The 24,784-nt window shown below is 46.6% G+C and overlaps 1 protein-coding gene across 1 annotated transcript in view; it reads left to right on the top strand.

The window, feature by feature from the left end:
- The first annotated feature begins 301 nt into the window (after positions 1-301).
- The window catches only part of PSD (pleckstrin and Sec7 domain containing), a 74,816-nt gene continuing 50,333 nt past the window's right edge, over positions 302-24,784 (top strand). The window contains exons 1-4 of the mRNA XM_054982994.1: positions 302-1,252; positions 1,371-1,473; positions 7,414-7,888; positions 14,299-14,745. Of these exons, the coding sequence (XP_054838969.1) occupies positions 302-1,252; positions 1,371-1,473; positions 7,414-7,888; positions 14,299-14,745 (1,976 nt within the window). The remainder of the gene's footprint in view (positions 1,253-1,370; positions 1,474-7,413; positions 7,889-14,298; positions 14,746-24,784) is intronic.

The following is a 24,784-nucleotide window of genomic DNA, read 5'->3' as shown; positions in this document are numbered from 1 at the left end:
AGCCTCACCCACCTCACAGGGTGATTGTTGTGGTGATAATAATAGCACACTTTGTAAACTGCTCTGAGTGGGCGTTAAATTGTCCTGAAGGGTGGTATATAAATCAAATGTTACATTATTGTTATTATTAATCTTCCTCTAGCTTGCGGTGTCTCGAGTTCTTGACCTCTGACCTTCTGCTCTCTGTTTCAGGGACATGTAGCTGCTGCTTCCATTAGGCTTTTCATCTCAACAGCTTCTGGAAACTTCTCCTGCTTCTACACCTCTCAGCTCCACACCTGAACCCTCTCCTTCCTTCAGGATGTCTCAAGCTGGAGCCATCGTGTGCTTCCGTCCTGAGGGAGACAGAACTATGTCCCCTCAGCATTTCCCTCGAGCTCTGGAGAGAAGGCCTTGGCTGTCACCTTCCAGGAATGTGGACCTTGCTGTCTTCAGCCCCCAGCACTGTCTCACTCCCAACCTCAATGCTGGCCGGCTCCACCTTCTCCGCAAGGGACTGACCCCTGAAGCCCGGCGGTCCCAACTGGGCATGTACAACAGCACAGGTTCCCTCATCCGCAAGGTCACAGAGATGAGTTGCCTTGGCAACGGCAACTGCCCCAACTCTGGGAGAGTAACGGCTCCGTGTACTCCCGTGAGGAGCAGGCCTCCGCCTTCACTGTGCTCCCCAGGCAGCCGCGTCCCTTTGGTGGCCCCAGTCCCTGGTGGACAAAGCTCTGTGGTGACCTTCCGCTTTATTGAAAAGGCCAGTGTGAAAACCCTCAATGGCCTCCCCTTGGCAGAGTCGAAGAGGGAGGGGGGCCTGAGCCGGAGCCTGGAACTTGGGGCAGCCCTCCCCTGTGGCTCCAACAAGCAGGGGAACTGTTGCCAGGCCATCATGAAGCAGCAGTGTTCTCCACAGCACAAAGTCCCCACGTCCCCAGAGCCTGCCTCTCGAGCTGCAAGCATGGACCCTCAAGTGAGGACAGGCAACTGCAGCTCCGCCAGTCCTGGCCCTGCGTGCAAACCAACCCTCATTGGTCAAGGCCAAGAGCACTTGAGTCACAAGCTGAAGCTAGAGACTTCTGCTTCAGACCCTCTCCTGACTGGAAGTAGGTTCCTTGAGAGTGCACAGTCTTACTTAAGCCTGGGCAGCGGAAGCCCACACCCCCTCAATGCACACTGCTTCTCCAGCTCCCTTGCCAATGGGATGAGCAGCCCTTCCGAGGATCTCTCGATGCTCCAAAGAAGCACACAGAGTGGGGAATGTCAGGTACTGTGCTGTAAGAGCCCGTCCCCTTTCTTGTCAGGGGTGTCAGGGATGTGGCCCCCCTTGCCCATCCCACACCATCCCTGACCAAACATCTTCCTCTTTCTCTCTCTTTCTACAGGGAAGCCCGTGGGCATATTCCCATGAGAGTTCCAGTCATGCGCAGCGCATGGCCAAGGCCAAGTGGGAATTTTTCTATGGCTCACTGGACCATCCTGGGGCAGGTAATGGGCTCATTGCTAGAATGGAGGGGGAGGGGGAATCTTCATCCACGACAAACACCATCCTGTTAGGATTCTCCAGGCAAAAATGTGTTCAGATGTAGCTTTATTGAAGAAAGGGGGGGGGACCTTAGGTACAAATACTTTACGTATATACTGATAGCAAATTTCATAGCTGTTTATTTTTTAGCTTATATTTGGCATCTAAAACAAAAGCATTTAGTTTTAATTTCAGTTACCTAAAAAAACCCCCCTGTAATTAAAACTATTCACACTACTAAATCACAAACAAATATAACCGTATGGCAAATTAATAGTAGCTGCTTACTATGACTCAGTATTGATTTGAGGTGTTTGCAACACGTGGCTGACCTGCAGGTGACCTGGCATAGTATGCGCTGAGAATAGGTGTTCCCCACAGTATTGTAGAATGGCTCTGTTGAAAGGTTAGAAAATCCTAACAGTTCTAGAGAATAACTCAGTCCCCTTGTATTCTTGGAATAGAAGTATGTGTGAGATCCATCAGCCCCACAAATTTCTCTCAAACTGGAGTACTTGTACAAAGACTGTCAAAACCTTCACACCACTAGGGAACATTGTCCCGACCTGGAGATTCCTAGGGGAAGGTTTTTCAAGACTAAACAGGCTATAGGGGGCAACAGGCTCTTGCACCCCAGAGTAGATTGTTGCCACCAATTTCCTCTGACTAACCCTAAGCTCAGAGATCGAGGAAGTTGTCATGTTATGGGAGTTGTCATGCTCTGGGAGACTGGATAAAGGAATGGACTTGTCCCATGTAGGCAGTGCAAAAACTGGAGGCCTTGTATTATTTAGATAACAAGTTGAACATTCAGAACACTATCTATTAGTGGACAGCTGTGTTGATTACAATATCCTGAAATTCAGGAAGGAAGAACATAGACAAAGCAAAAATCAAATGCATGACTGCAAAAATAAAGGTGCATTTACCTCTGCAAATGATTTTTAAACTCTGATATCCTACTCTTCTGCCTGTAGGGACCCAGAGTAGCTTATCACAGCATTCTCTCCTCCAACACATCCTCACAACAACACAACATCCTAGAGGGGCAGGTGAGGCTGAGAGATTTTGACAGGCCAAAGGGAGATAAGCAGGGCTTTTTTTCAGCTGGAACATGGTGGAACGGAGTTCTGGCACCTCTTGAAAATGGTCACATGGCTGGTGGCCCCGCCCCCTGATCTCCAGACAGAGGGGAGTTTAGATTGCTCTCTGCGCAGTAGCGTGGAGGGCAATCTGAACTCCCCTCTGTCTGGAGATCAGGAGGCGGGGCCACTGGCCATGTGACTATTTTCGCCAAGGGCAATTTAAACTTTAAAAAACTCCCCCTTGTTCCAGCTGACCCAGTGACGTCATTGTGCGGTCCTGAGTTCCATCACTGAGTTCCACCACCTCTTTTCCCAGAAAAAAAGCCCTGGAGATAAGGGAATAGAGTTGGGAATCTTTGCTTCATGCATGACCACAGTTGCATGGTGAATTCTGGCATCCACCTTTCTGTGTTGGAAGTTCATCAGCCACATTCTTGAGGTCTCCAGCTGGCCCTTTGCATCCTGCCCACTTACCCTGGATGTAGAACTGAATAGGGGACCATGTGGAATCCCGCCAAAGAACTTCCCAGCGGTGCTGATTTCAGTGGAAAGATGAAGCGCATTTGGATCTCTACCAATGAACTCGGTGGGGTTTAAACACTTCTCTTTGGGTTGGTCTTGCCTGGCGTGTGCAGTATTAAGCTTCAGGGCCTCAGGGGAAGGGAGACTAGAAGTGCCTTTCACAGGGTGTCTCTTTATCAGCCATTTCTCTGGGGATATGTTCCAGGATTATCCAATACCATCGTCACTCCCTCATTTGAGCTTCATGACATTCCATCTGGACTGGAGTATTAACTTGTGTGGGTGTTCACCCCACAGGCTGGGACCCTGCTTGCAATTAGAAATGTTGGGGTGGATCCAACATTTCCTCTAAAGAGTATTTCCTCCAGCTCGAAGGAGCCTTCCCCTAACTTAAGCGGCTCTTCCTCCAACAGAATTTGGGCAAAGTTTCCTTAGATTGGAGGGAGGTGGAGGGATAAGATAGCAAGTAGGGTCTACCCTGCTGACTGGGAAGGAGAAAGCAGGAGAATAATTGGGAAGTCATTTTTCTCAAGCAGATCCATGGGAGAAGGAGGGAGCTAATTTCCAACATACTAAATGGCAGACTGGAGCTCTTCCCGCCCAACTCGAGAGGAAGCTCCCCAACGGAGCAAGCTCCTTGTATGTGATTCTTGCATTGCTGCTTAGCACACAGCTTGGTTGCTCGTCTCCACCCCTGCAAAGATTAGCACTGAAATGTAATAGGGCTCAGAGGGATAAACTCCAGAGCTTTTGCTTGTCTATGTGTCCAGGAAATAAATGGGCTACCTTGAACAGAACTGGGTCACCAGGAAAAGGAAGGGCATTGCAATTTGAACAGACGGTTTCATGCTCTCTCCAGCTTTCTTAACCAGAGAGAAGTTCCGAGCACAGAACTTCCTGTGCTTTGCTTCCTTTCCTTGCCTGTGGAAGTGCTGGGGGCTTAAGATTCCTTTGCAATATTTCCTTTATTTACAAATATGCCAGCAAAGGTAATATACGATTGAATGTGTAGGAAAATGGGTTCTACCAGCTCCCCTATTTTACCCAGGAGAGGAAAGAACCAGATTGGACAAGGTTCCAACTTTCCACTACCCCCCGCCCCCAAGGATATTTCCTCTTCTATCCTAATTCTATCCTCTGCAAAAGAAAAAAAATCTTTTTCATCTGCTATTCGCACTGTTGTCCCTATTAGTGGGGAGAGAGTTGGAGGTTTATCCCTTCTAGAAATTCAGCTCTCTAAGATATTTAAGAGTTTCCTTATTTCCATGTGGCCCGGCAGGCTTTTCTTTCTGCTTCATTGCATCTTGGTTTAGGGTAGGCTTCTGTAAGTTGAACCTGTTTCAACAATTATGATAAGTATATAAATCGAACGTTATTATAATGTTATTAAGTTAACGTACCTATTTACAGATCTTTTAAAATGTGGTTAGTTGCTGCAAATGTTAATCTTGGTAAGGAATTTAATTTAAGGGCCTAACTACACATGACAAAGTCCTTGGTTCGTTTCTGGGTCTGCCATGAGGAATTTGAAGGGGATGTGCTGAGAGTTCTTAAACTTCATAGACGTGTGAGGCCCGGTTCAGATTGGGGCCATGGGGCATAGGGAAAGGGTGCTTAATCCCCCCACACACCATCTTTGTAACCTGAAATGGGCCTGAGAGAGGAACTGTTTGCCTCTGTCAGGCAGTGGCTTACTAAAAGTTGCAATCCAGGTTACCTCTTGCAATTAGACATGAGTCCATTGGTTTCAAAAGATTTACTGAATATAAACAACCATTATAGTCCACTATCCAAGATACAATGATCTTGGCTGATACACAAGTATTGTTATGAATGACAGGCAAAGGTTAAGGTACAGAATAGCAAACCCCTGCAGGCCCCATCCTCCCCCACAGTTCTCAAAACAAACGGCCCGAGGCTGGGAAAATGAAAGCTTCTCAAGACTGGAAAGGTTGTAGTCATAACATTCCTCTTCTCTAAGATATCTTCTACTGAATTGCTTGCCATCTGCAAAAGAAGCACTTAAAACACTGACAGGATTAAAATGGAGTCTCTTAGGTTTGACCACACATGAAACACAGTCAGAACATGACAGCCCCATTGAGGAAACCTGTGTGCAAACCATCACAATGTACCAGTCTTCCAATAGGTAAGCGGGGATTCCCTGTGGCTGTTTCAGGTTGGAAAACGGTGCAGGGGTTTACGCATCCTCTCCCCTTGCTCGTGTGATCCCCCCTCATTAGGAATTCCCAAACATGTCTGATTAAAAGTCCCCATGGTGGACCCAAGGACCATGCAACATGTAGTTAAACATGTGGAGATAATAATAACATACTTTCTAAACCACTCTGAGTGGGAATTAAGTTGTCCTGAAGGACAGTATATAAATCGAATGTTGTTGTTGTTAATTTGCTTTTTAATTATTATTATTAAATGTATATATATATTTTAAAAGTAATAGTATAGGGGGTACAGGAAAAAGGGATTATATAAGATAGTTGTATGAATCAAAATAATTATATATAACAAAGATATATAAAACAGAAAGTACATCTTCTCAACACCTCCTTCATTAAATTTTTTAAAGACATGCCTGACTACCATAATACTTGCTTATGTTGGGATCCATTTATATTCAACCTTTTAGGTTTCAAATTTATATTCAACATTATATTCAATATTCAGTATTTATATTCAACATTCAGCATTTTGAGTTTCAAATTTCATAGCTCATCTGTTTTGCAACTACGTTATTTGTTGCAGCATTATCACATATTCAGTATTACATACTTTTGCCACTTTTATATAGCCACTATAACTTTTAACAAATAGATAACATATCAAAATACAAAGGGAAAGTCTATTTTATATCTCATAATAAAAATGATAATAAGGAATGCTTTTAGTCGAAAACTACTTTGGTATAGATTTATGTTCAAGATGTTAGATTTAAAACGTATTCTTGTTCTGCTTCTACATTGCAGTACATTTATATATAATGTATATACAATTCTTTTTTTATTTAAAAAACTCTCATTCTAGATTTGTCTCTTGCTTGCATAATACACATTCCACCTCTCCTCAAATTTCATGATTGATTATTTCTCAAATAAGTTGTCAATTTCGCCATTACTGCATATTTGGCAAGTTTAATTTCCCATTCTTCTAAACTGAGACAAATTTCCATTTTGCTGCATAAATAATTATAGCCAATGTCACCATATATTCAAATATCACTTTCAAGACTTTTGGTAATTTATTAGGCAGTATTCCTAATAGCATATTCTTAGCTTCCATGGTGGTGGAGAGTGCCCTTAAGTCATAGCTGACTTATGGCGACCCTGGTGGGGTTTTCATGGCAGTAGACTAACAGGTCGTTTGCCGTTGCCTGCCTCTGAAACCTTGGCCGGTGTTGGAGATCTCCCATCCAATTACTAACCAAGGCCGACCCTGCTTAGCTTCTGACATCTAACCAGAACAGGCTTACCTGGCCTATCCAGGTCAGGGTCTTAGCTTCCATTGGGAATCTAAATTTTAATATATTCTGCATGAGGTACTAGAAAATTTCTGTGTGGGCAGGATCCTCCACTAACACATAAAGCTGTCTTATCTTGTCTACTCTCATTGGCAGTCGCTGTCCAGGGTTTCAGCTAGAGGTCTTTCACATTACCTCCTACCTGATCCTTTTAACTGGAAATGCTGGGAATTGAACCTAGAACCTTCCACATGCAAAGCAGTTGCTCTACCACTGAGCCACAGCCCTTTTCCCTTGCTGGGTGAAGGGCCCTGATCCACATCTCCCACTTTCAGAGGCTACATGGCTGAGCACCAAAGAAAGAGCCTTCTCAGTAGTGGCTCTCATGTTCTGCAGTCTCCACAGAAATTCACCTGAAACTAAATTTACAAGCTTTGAGGTGTGAGGCAGATGCTTTTATAAAATTTCCCCACGCCTTTTAGATCATCCTTCCTTGTTAAGTTTTTTTTAAAAGAAGACTTGCTTTTATCCTGTTGTTTTAAAAGGCTCTTTCCAATTTGATACTGGCTATTCTTAAGGCTTTAAGATCACCCCAGTTTTTACATAGGATGCTGTTTTGAATTATTTTCATTTTTTCCCCATTTTAAGTCTATTTGCTGATGTTTTTACCTTGTTGCTTTTTGTTGTTTTAAGTCTCCTCAGAAATGTAATGTGAGTAGAAACATTTTAAACGTGGTGCAATGCGGATAAGGCAAAACTTCAGCTTTGTTGAGGACTTTGTTTAGGGGTTTTGTGCGTAACCTGGGGTCTCTGTGTTCTAGGGATGCCCCCTCAGAAGGCTCCTGATCCTCAGTCTCCAACCCTTGAGAAATCCAGCCGCTCAGCACGGGTAAAACAAGAGATGATGACATCAGAGCACAGTTTGTGTCACGTAGAGGTGGAAATCGAGATGGCTCCTTCAGGCAATCCGAAGCCAGGAAACTGTGAAACCGGAATTATCCGCAGAACAGTGAAGTATTCTGAGACTGACCTGGACTCTGTTCCCTTGAGGTGCTACCATGAGACCAACATTGATGACATCTTGGCCGAGAAGGAGGAAGTAGATTCAGCCATCGAGAGTCAGAAGGACAGTGAGAGCAATCAGAGCTTCACTGGAACCTTGGGGAGAGGGAGTGTTGTTCCGGGGGAGGCCTTTACTCAGCACAATCAGGAGGACGAGGGCAAGTGTTTGAAAAATGGGATAGAGGTCAATGAAGACGATGAAGTGTTTGAAGCCGTACAACAGCAACCAGTGAGGTGAGGATGGGTTTCTTAGTGTGATCTGCCTGTCTTGCGGTGACCCAGAGAATAACAAGGCCGCAAGGCTTTGCTGGCTTGGAATAACTGAGAGCCAAACTACAAGTGACGCCTTACACAGGTTGGACACTAGTCGGCTTCCCTCAAGTTTTGATGGGAAATGTAGGCATCCTGGTCTTGCAGCTGTAATGGAGAGACAAGCTGTAAAACCAGGGCGCCTACATTTCCCATCAAAACTTGAGGGAAGCCGACTAGTGTCCAACCTGTGTAAGGCGTCACTTGTAGTTTGGCTCTAAGTTTTGTGTTCCTGTTAAGACAGGCTAGGCTTGGCCAGTGGCCCTCTAGAAGACTTTGTCATCTGTCCAGGCATGGGCCACCGATGTAAGTTTTGTGCAGTGGGAGAGACACAGCCATGGGCTTGGTTATTCTGTGGGGCTGCCAACAGTCCTCCAGTTATTGTGGTCTCACACCTTTGCAGGACTAAACATTCTGCACATATACTGTAGGTGCTGCTCCAGTTTAAAACTGAAATTTAATTGATGGTGACAACCAGGTGAGGGGATGAAAGAAGAGGCCTGGACAGGAAGCAACGGTGAAAGGGATAGGTCAGAGTAACCAGATGATCTGGCACACGTGCTGATCCTTGTCTGAGCAGCAATGAAGGGGAAAGAGGGGGGGCACTGGGAAGATGATCTAGGAGGGAGTGACAGATATGCTAACCTGACTGGGTGGTGCCTTTTACCAGATAGGAATGCCTAAGCATACCTGTAAACTTAGTCCAACATGGCAAAATGGTAGCTCCCCCAGAGCCATTTCAGGTCAGGTTTATGTTTCCCTTCCCCTTTGATACCAAGTGGAGAAAGCAAATTGGTGTTCATCGTTAGAACAGAGTATACATTATGTTGTGTAGCGGAGGAAAGAGAGACTGTATTTCTCCCCCTTAAAAACAGGTATGGGGATCATGTTATTTCACTACTAGCAAACAAATGGAATGCTGAATGGCCAAGTAAACCTGGACAGTTCATTTTGCTACACAGTAGAAGCATCAAACCTGCTACAGATCCACTACTTATTTCCTTCCCTTGTAAACACTTTCTGTCCATCGATGTATTGTCAAAGGCTTTCACGGCCGGAGAACGATGGTTGTTGTGGGTTTTCCGGGCTGTATTGCCATGGTCTTGGCATTGTAGTTCCTGACGTTTCGCCAGCCACAGCTGCTGGCGAAACGTCAGGAACTACAATGCCAAGACCACGGCAATACAGCCTGGAAAACCCACAACAACCATCACTTTCTGTCCATTTCTGCTTTCTGTTTCTTTTTCTTTCATCAGTTTCCACTCCGCAAGTTTCAGTGAGAAAGATAAAGTAATAATGTGAAGACCGGCCCTTTTATCCAACGACTGCTAAGTTTATTTAGGAACCTTTGGTGAGGGATTTTTGACAAAAGCTTTTTGGACATCCAGGCATATTGGACTGGATCCTAAACAGCATGAGCCAAGTGTGGCAGCACTCACAATGCCGAACTGTCCTCCTCTACCATCACCCACTACGGCTTGTTGTGCTCTCAGGTATAGGTGGACCATGTTCTCTATGTGAGTAGAAGAGGAGTTAGGATACAACCCATAATGTCTGTGGGATTTCCTGCATCTACCTTCTTGTCGATGCTTTCTAAGATTCTAAAAGATTAATGAGGCAAGAATTCTCTTTGCAGAAGCCGAGTTTGATGGATCCTTGGCAAAGCTGGTTCTCTTACCTATTACCTATTACCCAAGACTAGAACCAGTTAATCAGTGACATAAATTGCCTAATTCTATCACATTTTTTGGGCTACCTTTCTAATTGCTTTGTGTATCTCAAGACCACAATCAGATCTTCAGGGACAGCTGATGTCCCCATTACTATATGATGTTTTCATCTACCCAAGGTGAATCTGAAATGCAGTGATCAAGATTACAGATCCCGTTTAACTGTAAAGCTGAAGAAAAGGAGGCTGTTGAGAAATGCAATATGGGAAGTGAATGCTAAGAGGAGCACACCAGGTTGCCTTACACTATGTTTAAACCATTGTTCTCTCTCGTGCGCTCTTGTCTCATTTGACTGGCAGCAACTATGCATGGTGTTTTCTAGCCCAATGACCTGTCCTCTTACGATTTCTCATTGCATTCAGTCCTTCTTTTGATACACCACACACACACACACAAATGAAAGCTGCCCCATGCTGACTGTACACTTTATACTGAGGGATGACCGTATGACACATGCTTCTGTATTTCCTAGATTTTCACAGTTCCATTATCATAGATCCAGAGGAGTTAGCCGTGTTAGTCTGTAGCTGCAAAATAGAAAAGAGTCCAGTAGCACCTTTCAGATTAACCAACCTTATTGTAGCATAAGCTTTCGAGAACCACAGCTCTCTTCGTCAGATGCATGCATCTGATGAAGAGAGCTGTGGTTCTCGAAAGCTTATGCTACAATAAAGTTGGTTAGTCTTAAAGGTGCTACTGGACTCTTTATAGTTCCATTAGGTTCCTAGTGTTCCCATTCTCTTCAAATACCAGACTCTTGAGCTCCTCCACCTTGGCTTTCAGGCTTCTGTCTTTGAGTATTTGATTTTCTGCAAGGTGTTGATAAATGTCTATCCTGGTCTCTGAGGACATTGACCGTTCAGATCATCCTCCATGAAAATATGAGTTATCCCAAAACAGATGCTTCTCAGCTCTTGTCAGCCCACCTGTCTAAAGTTTCCCTACGATCTTTCTGTTTCTAAGTTTGCTTGCATCTCATTTCAAGTAGAACTCATCTCTTTTTTACTGGTTTCCGTTGTCTAACAAATCCAAACCGGTTCTCTTGAAACCCATCTCCTTATCCCTACAGTGCATCCTTGCAGCTTTGTGTGTGGAATGGAAAATGTTTCTGAACCTGCTGATTTGTGTGTTCTGAACTTCATCATAACATACAGACTCCGACTGGCTCCCAGGATGCCACAGTTAAATGTCCCAATGTTCTTTGCATAGACCTGTACCCTGACTTCTCCCCTCCACTGTCAACAGCTTCTCTGCATGTTTGTGATGTCCATGACCTCATCAGGTGGGCATGAACATACTGATTGCAGATCTGTCTCTCTGTTTTTATTGATCAAATCTTCCACAATGAAGCCAGATATACTTCTGGAGGCATATCCTTGGCCAGAGAGGATTGTCACCTGAGAAATGGATCGCTTACTTACTCCATTAGAATCTTTCTGCCCTAGACATTCTGTGTAGTAGCAAAGGAGCTGGAACCCAGAGAGCTGGCCCTCCCTGCCCTGTTCCTGAAGGCTGCATGTACGTCCCTCACTCAGCACCCCTAGGTCAGCAATCTTATTCTCACAGTGGGGAATGGGTTCCTTAGGAACTCATTGTATTAAGTGTACCCATGGGATCCTTCTGCCTACGAGACACAGTGCAAACCACTGCATAGCTTCTACCCTTCTGTTCATTTTCTACCCTCATAATCTTCCAAAGCTTTATAATGCTGCATTCACACGCACTGAATGCTGCACTTTCAGTCCACTTCCAAAAGAGTCCAGTAGCACCTTTAAGACTAACCAATTTTATTGTAGCATAAGCTTTCGAGAATCAAGTTCTCTTCGTCAGATCGGATCATGCATCTGACGAAGAGAACTTGATTCTCGAAAGCTTATGCTACAATAAAATTGGTTAGTCTTAAAGGTGCTACTGGACTCTTTTTGATTTTGCTACCACAGACTAACACGGCTAACTCCTCTGCATCTAGTCCACTTCCAGTGTACTTTGCAAATGGATTTTACTGCAGGCTTTTCTGCACATTTGACTTATTCCCGATTTTCTTCGCAGTCGATCCCCAAGCATTGGAATTGGCTTGGGCACAGTTCCTCTGAACGTCTGCCCTCTTTTGCATTTTTACAGTTGTAGAATCAGTTTTTTTGGTTCTGCACGTGTCGTAAATAATCGGGATTTTCAAGTAAGGTTGCTGTTGTCATTGATGTCATTATTGATGTCACAGCACCATTCCTTTTTTAATTTTTGTGCATGCTTATGACATTATAGAGATATAGGGGCTGAATTTTGAAAAAAAAAAATTGAACACATGGGGAGGTCTTTGCATGGGGAAGCCTGAAAGGGGAGCAGCGCTGCCACACCTGCCTAAATCCCCCCTCCCTATTGTCCAAACTGGAAAGACCTCCCAGAGCTAGGAGGCAGAAGCTAGCACCAGTGGGACAAACTGGCCTCTGCCGGCATGGAGCCCAGAGCAGTAGTGGCTATGTGCTTTTCAAACCATGCTGCTTTTTGGGGGCCAGAAGTAGCTACCATTCCCTCTGGGCCTCTAGGGCTTTGGGGATTTTGTTCTTAAAAATGTCATTTTTGCAGCTTTTTATCAACCTATCATTGTAACAATACATGCAGCAAATTCTCTGAATTCCAGCGTTTGTTTTTCGAAAAAGTAATTTTCTAGCCTTTTTCCTTGCAGAGATATAAGGGAAAAGGCATATCTCCACAATGGAACGAACTACAGACTTACTTTTTTTAAAATAAAAGCTCAGTATTCAGAAAATCTTTTGCATGTATTGTTACAATGGTAGGTCAATATAATGCTATGAAAATGACGATTAAAAAAATACAGAAAAAAACCAGGGGGAGAGGAAGGTGAGGGAAGAAGTGGTTCAGGTGGAGGTGGGTGAGAGTGGGTTGAACAAACAAATGCACAAGGGGAAAAAATCACCTCAAAATAGGCTTCCAGAAAAACACCAGGATAAAAGCGGGCTCAAAAGAACCAGTAAAAAATGGGGGGGGGGGGAGGAACCAAAACAAAGTATAAACTAAAGGCCAAAAAATGTATGCAGAAATCAGGAAGTAAATCAAAGCAAGATGGGGACAGAACCGATGGGGAAAAAACTATCCAAAAAACCAGAGCAGGAAATGGGAGAATTCTGTTGCAGCTGATAGCTAAAGTGCATGAAAGTGGACTGAAAGTGCATTATTTGGCATGTGTGAAAGTTCTTTGGTAAATTCCATAAAGGCTTTTTTCCCCTTTGCTGCTTTGATGGTCTGGTGTGAGATTGAGGGTAGGTTGTATAAGTTAAAAACAGCTCTTTTGCCTCAGTCTTCTCTCCCTAGTCAGTTCACCTGCTGCCTTGCTGGCCTGCTCAGTCATTGGAGCTCTCACATATAACCTCTAAATGTATATCCGTGGCTATGGTGCTGTGCCCACGTGGTAAGGTGGAGTGGCTTCCACTCAGAAAATAGTTTCTTTTGGCTTTGCAGCAGTGTGCTGATATAAAGATACTTTCCGCTTGGTTTAATCTTTTTCACCTAAAAAATTCAAATTGATTTCCAAATGTGAATAACAGGTTTTTAAAAGGTTACAAAAATAGACTCAGTCAAAAGAAAGAAATATTTTAGTTGCACTATTAAAAAACAGCAGTGCCATCAATGAAATACAATGCAATAGCAACATTTATCAGACTTATTAATCAGTCCGTCAGGTATGTTGGTCCCAACCAGGGCTTTTTTTCAGCAGGAACGCAGTGGAACGGAGTTCCGGAAGCTCTTGAAAATGGCCACATGGCTGGTGGCCCCGCCCCTGATCTCCAGACAGAGGGGAGTTTAGATTGCCCTCGGAGGGCAATCTAAACTCCCCTCTGTCTGGAGATCAGGGGGCGGGGCCACCAGCCATGTGGCCATTTTCTCCTAGGGCAACCCACTGAGTTCCACCACCTCTTTTCTCAGAAAAAAAGCCCTGGTCCCAACCATATAGGTCTTTAAAGGTCAGCACCAGCACCTTAAATTGTGCCCAGAAACAAATTGGGAACCAGTGTAAATGGGCCAAGACTGGAGGAATCTGACCCACTGCAATCAACATGCTGGCTGCAGCATTCTACACCCATTGAACTTTCCAAACACTTCTCAAAGGCAGCCCCATGTAGAGCGCATTGCAGTAACCTAACCTGGATGTAACCAGGGTGTCTCTCTTACCCCTCTCTCTTTCTTCTTTCTCCTCCTTCTCGGGCTTAAGATAGGATATAAATTGAATAAGATAAACAGGCATTAATTTGCTCTGGCTCAACCTCCGTGAGAAGCTGCCAAGACTTGCTATGTACAGGAAGGGTGTCCCACATACCAGCTCCTCTTTAAAGTAGCCTCCAAGCCCGACTTCCCCAGTGGAAACTAGACTTACTCCTGTTCTAATTCAGACGATTAATGAGGAATTGGAGTGGGGAACAATTAATGCATAATGAAGAAATCATGTTCTGTCTTTGGAAGGAAAAGGGGCACCAGTCAGCGAGACAGGAAGGACAGTGCTAAGATGCTCCTCTGGGTGAGAGAGGAGGAGGAAGGAAAGATCTGTGAAAAGCTTCACCTCTCTCTCTCTCTTTCTTATTCTACCCCAAGGGTCATGGACAGAGACGCCCAAGGGCTGCTTAAGTCTCCGGTGCCCTTCCTCCTGGGCCACAGTCTATCCAAAGATGGCATGGATTCGTTCAGCAAACACTTTGAGAGCATCATGGAGTCCCACCGAGCCAAAGGCACCTCCTACACCAGCCTCGATTCCATCGACATCCTTTCCTCTCCTGCTCACACACACACTGGCACGTACTTCACCTTTGACCTCCCTACCCTTAGCCCAGAAATGCAGGAGCAAATTCGAGACAGTGCCAAGCTCATCGAGCAGAACTTTGCTCCTCTGGCCCTCCTGGAGCCCGACTCTGGGACTAGTTCTGCCACGGAGGCCCCCTGGACCGAGAGGGAAGAGGATGCAGGACAAAGCAGGAAGAGCAATCTGCAGAGTCCTTGCCACTCGGAGGACAGCTTGGGAATTCCTCTGGCTTCCATCATCAGGTGAGTGAACAGAGGTATGTCCAGTTGGGATGTAACTCAGATAATATCATCTGATTGCTGAAAACCTTCACTCTACCTGTTGCTAACCTGTTATGCTAACCTGTTACCTCTGTGGTAGCTGTGTGGGGCAGGAGCACAGTGTGTGGAGGATGTGGACACAGCAGCATCCATTCCTCTGGGAGCATTGTTGCTTTGCAAACCTAGCAAGATAGATAATAATGAGAGGAAGCTAGCAAGCTAGTTACAAAAGGGAGGAAAATAAATTTGCTGTGCATAGATGTCTCTGATCTCCATGTGCTCCTTAATATTTCTACTTTTTAGAAATAGGCATTTTGTAACTTGAAAGATGTTCTTCTAGAAGCTGGTGTGTGTGTTTGTTGTGCCATCTATCAAAAACAATTAGAGTTGTACCCAAATGTTAGGGTTGGTTTTTGATGCACAAACTGCTGTTTCAAAAGATGCAATCATGTCTGCAAAGTACCTCCTGCCTTCCACTGGTACATGTTTATTTTTAACAGTTATTCACAGCTGTTGTTTTCCAGATTTACTAGTATCCTCCCCCCCCCCCCGCTTCCAGGTACTTAGTAGTAAGTGAAAAGGATATTGACCACACTTTAAAAAAAGAAAGGAAGAAAGAAACCTGTTGCATTTTGTCATCGTGGCTTCTGTGCAGTCTCACATGTGAACTGCACATGCACAGCCCTGCCGTGGATGTTCCCAAAGCTCCTATAAGCACGAGATGCTCACCCATCCTTTTTTACGTGCTCCCTATTTCTCCGGCGCGCTTATAAAAGGGCAGGTGAGTGGCTCCCTCAGTTCATCTTTTGCCGCCAGTGTAGAAGAACGTTCTTTTCTCCTCTTCTCCTCAATGCTGCTATGAAAACTTCCCGCCTTCATTTCCATGACATCTTTAAGAAATGCTCCTGCTGCAGGAGGAAGACAGCTCAGTCCAACAGCCATGATAAATGCCTAATGTGTTTGGGTGAGGCACATGACCCCATGAGGTGCATCGTGCCAAAAGCATGCCCTGAAAGAGCACCACGACTTAAAGCTGTGTTATGGGAATCAGTCCTTAAAGGGCAGGTAAGCGGCTCCCTCCCTCAGTTCCTCTTTCTCCTCTCTTTGACCCGTGACATTCGTATGAGAACTGCTGCCTTCGGTTCCATGGCATGGAAGGCACTCTTAGGTGAAATGCTCCCACTTCTAGACAAAGATGGCCCAATCCAGCAGCCGTGATAAATGCCTAATGTGTTTGGGCGAGGCACGTGACAACATGAGGTGCATCATATGCAGCCAATTCTTGCCAAAAGCACACGGTGCAAGGGTGTCACGGCTGTAGGCTCCGATACGGGAATCAGCCCTTAAAGGTTCCGCCTCAACAGATCCAGCAGCCACCCTCAAGGAATCAGATCACTCTAACACACCTCCTCTGTTCCATTAACAGGCCCAGTGCCTGCGTCTGGTTCCAAGGACTCTTCTGTTCCAATGACGTTGTCCTCAGTTCCACCAAGGAGCCAATCGGAGCTGTCAGTGAAGGAAGCAAAAATGAAGACTGAATATCCTGAAAAGTCTCGTTCACCTTTTACAGACCTGGCCTTCCGGGGGGGGAAAGTCTTCCTCCTCGGCTCCGGCTCCCTGTTCGGATCCAGCACCAGTTCCAAGAGCACCTTCTCTGACTCCAAGACGTAGGTTGGCAACGCTGCCATCACTGTCTGAAGATGTCGATGGCTCTTTCCCCTCTGCTTCCATCTCCTGGACCTCAGCCGTGTGTTCAAAATGAGTCAATGGCACTGGATAGTGGAGACAATTGCTTGGAACCATCACACCCTTATAGGCTTCACCGTCAGTTCTAATACTTGACATATGCCTTACACATTCTCTCTACTCTTGATCTTTCTCTATTTGGGGCGGCTTAAGGACCAGGGCTTAGCTAACTTCTCCATTCGGTGGCCATCTCCACCTGTCATGACCACATGGAGTAAAATCTCTCTTTGCCAAACCAGTTTTAAGCATTCCTTGAAGGTTTGGCCAGTCTTTTTCTCCCAGCCTCTTCTCCCAGTTCCCAGTAGTCCTTTCAACCCTCACATACAGGCCATTAGAACTCCTGGCCACGTGTCCTCTTCATTTTCTGTGAGCCAGAATGGGTTTTTAGTGACCCTCACACCTGCCAGAAGGGTGAGTGGACTGCAAGCCCTCAGATCTCCCCCCCCTGCAACACACCCATTTTTTATTTTTTCCCCCAATAAGGTCCTTTTCCCCGCCTGCCCTTTCAGCCCAAGGTGGTTTCCACTTTCCTCCTTAAACAAGACATAATGCTACCAGAGTTTCCCCCCATCTCCACAGGACAGTAAGAAAAGACTACTACACACACTGGATGTCAAGCATACTCTATCTTTCTATTTGGACGAAACAGCTTCTTTCCTCAAAGATCCCCATCTGTTTATAGCATTCAGCCTCCTCCCCCTGAAAAAGTACACAGGCTGACCATTTTGAAGTGGATTATATGGCCCATCAAAACCTGCTATGCCCAATCCAACCGAATGTGCCCACTACAACTCCACACGAGCCCAGTCTGTGTCTTCAACTTTCAAGCAAGGTACTCCACTAGTTGACATCTGTAAAGCAGCCACCTGGTCAACACCTTCAACATTCCTCAAACGTTACGCCATTGATGTAGACTCCAGACGAGATGGGGCAGTAGAATCCCGAGATGTCCCGAAGAATCTTTTCAATCGAAGAGTGTGACGCCCTTCTCCAAGCTAAGTCCGCTCTCTACTGTCCCAATGTAGGACTACTGCGCAGAAGCCACAATGCTAAAAACAAGGTTGCACTTGCTGTAACTGTTGTTTGTGGACTGCTCTTCTGTGCAGGCCCGCATGCCTCCCTCTGACCTGTTGTGAGATCTTCATCCTTCTCCAGTGGCCGTCATTAGAATTGAGGGAGAAACCTGCTCACCCGCCCCTTCCTAGGCAGGCCGGGACGGGGAGCTTATGAAAGGGATTGGTGAGTGTTTCACACCTCTAGGAGCTTTTGGAATGTCCACAGCAGGCCTGGGCGTGCACAGTTCCCATGTGTGCCTGCACAGAATGCCACTCAACAAGCAACAGTTACAGGTAAGTGCTACCTTGTTTACTTACTTACTTACTTACTTACTTACTGTATTTATATTGCACTTTTCTCTCCAGTGGGGATCCAAAGTGACTTACACCCTTCTCCTTGCCTCCATATTATCCTTACAACAACCCTGTGAGGTAGGTTAGGATGACAGGGTGTAACTGGCCCAAGGTCACCCAGTGAGCTTCCATGGCAGAGCAGAGATTTGAACCTCGGTGTCCCATATGCTAGTCTGACACTCTAACCACTATACCACACTGACATAAATATTGTCTAGATATAAAAATAGGGCACTTTTGAGGTGCACAATTTTTGTGATCATTGAAAAGCATGAAGGGGATTTTGCAGTGACTGACAGACTTGGAGAGGTCTTGTAATTGTTGGAAGACCCTGACTTGGATAGCCCAGGTGAGCCTGATCTCGTCAGATCTCAGAAGCTAAGCAGGGTCAGCCTTGGTTAGTAACTGGATGGGAGACCTCCAACGAAGACCAGGGTTGCAGAGGCAGGCAATGGCAAACTACCTCTGGTAGTCTCTTGCCATGAAAACCCCACTAAGAGTTGCCATAAGTCAGCTATGATTTGAGGACTCTCCACCATCACCGATATACCTGAGCAAGCGATGAGAATTTGTACAACCTGTACAGTCTAGGAAAATCTATTTATTTTTATTTTTAAAAATGTATTTAATATCATCTGCCTATTGATCCCATCAAAACTTGGAGGGACTGCACAGGTTCAAGGACAGAGCAGTTTTTAGAAGTCTGAAATGCTTTAATTTAATGCTTAGAAGTACTTTGTATAACCACAGGCAAAACCGATGCATTTCAGGCGGAGTGTTGTACGTCCATTGATTTACATCCTGCGTCATATTTAGTAAGAATTAAGTCGGAAGCATGACATTTTCTTGGATGAGCTTAATAACTTTGACCAATCCATCAGTGTTAAAATTAGAAAGCACAGAGGAAGTAGATAAAAAGGTTGACTGATATAGAAAGCAGGACTGATGAGTTCGAAGAGAAACCCGACTGGCCACCCTGTCCTGAGGCCCTGAGGCCAGGACAACTCAGTGGCCACAGCTGGGATCTTGGGCTCACGTGGCAGAAGGGAGACAGGTACGTAAATGACTCCAAGGTGCTGCAAACATAGCAATAGCATAACATAACGACCGCACCGTGACCCACCAATCACTGCACTGCATGCTGATAATTTCCCCTTCCCATGAGGAAACAAAGCAGCACCCACTGATGTGGCCACACAGTCCTGATGTGAGCCCGCCACTGCCCTCCTGCAGAACGCAAGAAGGGAGGGAACCAAGTCTCTGTGGCTGCATGGCTAGTAGGAGCCCTGGAACAAATGTCCGTCGGGGAGCTCAGCACACGTGGGTTCATGCCACGTCCCGTGGCCCCCCGTGCCAGACACCCTTCCCAGGGATGGAGAGATGGCTGCTCCCGAAACTGCACCCATGCGCCTCTGCAACTCTCTCGGCAGATGCATCTCCTGTGGAACACCCAAGACCTCCCCTGCAGAAGGGTCCTGGTCCCACCAGAGTGGGCGGAGGCTCGGGAGTACCAGCCAAAGGGGTATGAAGACTGGGGCAGCTGCAAGGGAAGGCACAGTCACAAGAGGCATTCCTGTCAGTTCCCCAAGAGCTCATTGGGGAAAAGTTACCCAAGAGGGTGAGCATCCCACCAAGGGGGGCGCTGGGCAGAGCTGCATGTTGACGCGTGCTGATTCTGGCCAGCAACAGGACAGGAGGAAAGGGGTTAGAACTAGGGATGCCACTTTCCCGTTGGAGCCTGGAGAGCTCCTGGAATTGATCTCCAGCATATAGAAATCAGTTCCCGTGGAGAATACAGCTGCTTGGGAGGGTGGAGTCTATGACGTCCCATTCCTGCTGAGCTCCCTCCCCAGACTCCACCTCACAGCCTCCAGGAATTTCCCAACCTGGAGTTGCCAGCCCACACAACAGAGTGCTTGGAGCAGTCCCCTTTGACCGCTATTGCAAAAAGGCACATGGGAACAAGGAGCAGTCTTGAATGTTTGGGACGGATACCCCAGGAGCCTTGGCATTGACACCAGGGGATACCAAGGCAGACAGGGCTGCAGCGAGAGGCAGAGGGCACACTGGGGATGCACGAGTAAAACCTGGGGTGACGGCAACTTAAACTTCTCAGCTCTCAAAGCAGAAGACAGGAGGTGGCACATTCCAGCCTTTTTCTTGCTGGTACCCTCTACAGGCCTGTACTGGCTTCCTTCTACCTCTGGACATAACTTAAGTCCCTGGTACACACTACACTCCTCCTGCCAGATCCAGCTGCGGTGTTGTACCAGCCAACACGATCACTTGAGATGGGCCACTCTTGCTGATTGGCTGTCCCACAGACCCATCATTTTAGCTGCCAATCTCCCCCACCTCATCTCCATTACTGACCCCCCAGGGCTGGCCTGACCGCTAGGCAAACCCAGGCCCAGGGCACCAGAGCCAGGGGAGTGGGGGGCAGAGAGTTAGAGGGCCACAGGCAGCCCCAATATACAGGGCAGAGAGACAGAGAGAGAAACCCGCATTCCTCTTATGCATGTCTGCCACGCCTATTTAGGACTAATTTCCACTGTGTTCAATGGGATTTACTCTCAAGTAAGCATGCACAGGAATGCAGCCCTTGGAACGAGCCCCTTGATGTTTCATATGTTGAGTTGGAGGGCACATAGTAGTAGTAGTAGTAGTAGTAGTAGTAGTAGTAGTAGTAGTAGTAGTAGTAGTAGTAGTAGTAGTTGTTGTTGTTGTTGTTGTTGTTTATAGTCACTGAGACTCAAGGCAGATTACACATTGTAAATCAACACGATCAATGGCTGGGACATTCAAATAAACAGACTGCAGAAATTTTAAAACAAGCCGAAATCTGATATAGAGCTGATACAATGCTGAAACGAAACATAAGCAATTTGAGATGACATATTAAACGACATGGAAACGACTCAGTAGGAACATACTTATGGCATCAGACAATACCCAGTAGTATAGTCTACAGTCACTGTCCCTTTATCAAAGCATCTCTCAGAACCATTTCCTTATAGCACAGCTTTGTTACCTATGTAAAAAAAGCCTGCTGAATAAGTTGGTTTAGTTAAGTTAGAGTTCGCCTAGGGTACCAAAAACCCATGGGCCAGCCCTGCTGCCACCTGCTTCATGCCAGAGGTTCTCCATCCCATTCCCCCCATGATTTAAAAGACGCCAACAGTGATGGGTGAGGGGTGGGGTGGAGGGCCCTCCTTCTCCCTGCTAGAGCACAACTAAACAGAGCACCATCCCGGCTTGAATCCCATTTTGCAGACAGTTGAGTTCAATCAGGACTCAAGAGCAGCAAGTCTGTACTGACCAAGCCCGCCTCAAACAGAGACACAGCTGGGAAACTCGCTACACATTTCTGAAACAGAAAGCAAGGCAGAGCAATGGAGTTGCCACCTCTCTTGTTCCAGCAAGGCTCCTGCGCCTTTTTTAGATTGCAGGGTCACAGGTTAAGTCTGAGTTCTGCCAGCACCTCTTGGCGTTTGTCTGGTATTGGGCTTGGTGAACCTCTTCAGCCGCTCAAGAGGCATCTATTAGGGTGGCTCCCTTAGTCACCTTCCAGTGCTAGTTTCATTTTTTTTTTAACTTCTGTGCTGTGACTGCCAGAACTGTGATTCGCATCTTTTTGTCTGTGCTATGAGATACTGTGCAATGTGAGAGTCTAGTATAGGATGCATATTCTGCAAAGCAGCTGACGAGGTGCAATCATCTGCAATTGTTTTTACTATCCCAGCAGGATATTATTTGCCCAAGCCTGTTGGGGAGGGAGAGAGGGAGCTAACTCTGCTCTAGAGTTGGAAAGATTGCCGTGGAGTCTTGCATTTGCTGATCTTCAGTGTGTGCTGCAACTAGGTATAATTACCAATAAATAGCGTATGTAAGCAAAAAGGAGGGGTGGAGGAGCAGTGTACTGCAGAACGATTTACCATAGCTGATGTTGTGTGTATGTGTGTGTGTGTGGGGGGGTGTTCACAAAGTGGTTGCTCCACCTACCAGCAGCTGCTATCTCATTCACTTCTGGTGCTGCATACCGTTGAAAGGGGGCAAAAAAGGTGGTGTCAGCAACGGCGGAATATGAGAAGACGCAGCCCTGAGGGGGGAAATGAGCAAGGGACACAGTGGTGTGATGCTCTGCATAGCCCTTTGCCCCTGTTTCAAACTAAACAAGTTCTCGAAAGTACTTTAGGCTCAGCCCTGGAGTCAAAGGTAGTGTTTCAACAACTGAACGTTTTGCATTCATTGAGACACAGGTGTAAGCATGTCTTTAGGCAGAGGCGGCACGGTATGGGCCTTCTCAGAGAAGAAAGGCAGCTAGAACCCGAGAGCCAGACCCCTTTCTCTTTGGCACCAGCAAAAGTGCACGTATTAATGAGCTTGATTTGTGTAATTAGAAAATAATTTGTATGCTATGCATGTTGAGTCCTCCCTGGGATTGTGTTAGTTTTAACACAGAAACACGCACGCAAGCTCCTGTTTCTAATGAGGATCCAGAGGGGTGAGAGCAGAAGGGAATTTCTCCAGGGCCCTCCTTGCTTGTCAGTGGCGGCATCACTGTCCTCGCTCCCCCTGCCACGAGGGTCATTCTAGTCAAAGCCTCTCACTTGCACAGCTGGACCGTAGAACAGCTCTGCTCCTGTTAGTTTTGGGCAAGCGGAGAAGGAAAGCCGCTTCCTCGCTTGGTGTTGACTAGCGTGACTCTCTGGCATTGCTTTCCAGTAACTGTTTAAGCCACAGGGCCTCCGGTGTAAGCATTAACATCACGGGGCATGGCAGGGATGGCGGAATTCCCAGATCAGACTGGGAGCCTACAGTGGTGTTGTGCATTGCTGTAGCATTTCAATCTCTGTGTGCATCCCACACTCCGCATCCAAACCCTGCCAGCAACCTCGAAGTCATCTCTCATCGAGGGCAGCCAAGTTAGGAGGCTGAGACCCCTGCAACCTCTCTTAAGGAACACTTTCCATGTTTATTGCAGTGTAAGCTTTCAAGAACCACAGCTGTCTTTGTCAGATGCGTGCATATGACAAAGAGAGCTGTGATTCTCGAAAGCTTATGCTACAATAAAGTTGGTTAGTCTTAAAGGTGCTACTGGACTCTTTACTATTTTGCAACTACACACTAACATGGCTAACTCCTCTAGATCTTTTAATGTTTGTTTGTGAGCCACAAGGCAGCACACAGTTTTTTGGTATGCCATAACTGAAGCCGTCCCCTGAGGTCCATGTTTAGACAGCACATGGGTTGATCTAAGCAATCCTTGTCTCCTTGTTTGTAGGGTCCACAGGTAGATGGGGACAGAAAGTGGGGCAGAGGATAGTGGATAGATGGCAGGGGGTGAGGAAGGAGCAAGAGGCTCTCCTTCCCACGCACACTCACCCCTTTCCTCCATGCTGCGCCCATGGGTCAGCCAGTGGTCTCATGCTATGCACCCTCCTGTCCTCTAGAGGTCAGAATGCATGACTTCTCTTTGCCATTGAATGGCAGCCCAGCGCTTCTAATGCAAACAACAAATTGCTGCTTCCAGAGCCACTGCTGGGCTGGAAGGCAGATTATGCCTCCATCTCTGCGGTGACCCTGCTTGCAGCCCTTTCGGGTCCTCCTACGCTTCAGTCGTTCTCCAAGGGCTTACGTGGGAGAAAGCAAATGTAGCTACAGCTGGGGGAAATGCTGCAATGTGGAAGCAAAGCTTGTCTCCCCCCTCTCCTCGGTGCTAGGTTTGCCAACGCCTGGGACAAAGGGAACACTTTGCTCCAACCTCCGCCCCCTCTTCCTCCCCTCCCTTGCACACACACACAGCGTGGTCATCTGTGGCTCTCGTTGACCCGAGTGGGCCAAAATCCACAGTTTGTCATACGGATGGGCATGCCGTCAGACGTGGGTTACTAACCAGAGCCAGCTTGTGCTGGCAGCTCTCTCCTGCTTCTGCCTACCTTAACAGTGGGTACTATGGCAACAAGAGGCGAGCAGGAGGAGATGTGCCGAGCAATGAGGAGGGTCTGACACCAGCCCACAGAGCAGGACTGTTGGGAGGGGGCTGCTGAGCCGATCTGAATTCAAGTGACTGATCAAGAGGAGCCTGAGGGATTGGGGGGTGGAGTAGGGGTCCTGGCAGGAATTGGCCTCTTCCTTTTGCTCAGAGTGCAATCTTCCTGCCCACACCCTATTTCTGTTGGGAGTTCCGTGGAAATAGGAAGTGGAAGGGAGCCAGTCAGATGAATGCAGCTTCAGACCAAGCAAGATATGATCAGAGTAACCGGGACTCTGCTGCTGTTGTGTAAGGTGAACGCATGAAGCTGCCGTATGGTCTGTGAAGCTCAGTAGTTGCTACTCTGAGTGGCAGTGCAGCTCCAGGGCCTCGGGTCTTTCACATCACCCACTACATGATCCAAGTTTTAACCTGAGATATTGGAGACTGATGCGCAGCAAAGCGCACCCTGTACCACTGAGCCACAGCCCCTTCCCAACACGGACCGAAGTGTGCGTGTTTTAATATGAAAAGGAGCATGCAGGTGAGGTAAAGCTCCTCTGCCTTACCTTCAGATGCTCTTGTTTCAGGTGTGTCTTCCTTGCCAGCATGGCTCATTATCGACAAAGCTGGAGGGAAATGCTTTATCAAAATAATAAGAGGAATCCCACTGGATCAGACAAACGGTCCATCTTGTCCAGCCTCCTGTTTCGCACAACAGCCAACAGTTGCCCGGGAGGGCCAACAATAGGGGATAGAGGCCGCCGCCTTCCCCTGATGTTGCTTTCTGACTCATTTGTTCAGAGGCTGATTGCCACCGACACTGAAGGTTTCCTTGGGTCACCACTAATGGACTTCTCTTCCATGATTCCTTAACTAGGTCCCTGGGCAA

The sequence above is a fragment of the Eublepharis macularius genome, chromosome 6, assembly GCF_028583425.1.
Source record: "Eublepharis macularius isolate TG4126 chromosome 6, MPM_Emac_v1.0, whole genome shotgun sequence".
Classification (NCBI taxonomy): domain Eukaryota; kingdom Metazoa; phylum Chordata; class Lepidosauria; order Squamata; family Eublepharidae; genus Eublepharis; species Eublepharis macularius.
The sequence above is the reverse complement of the archived record's forward strand: the minus strand, read 5'-3'. Positions and strand labels throughout refer to the sequence as shown.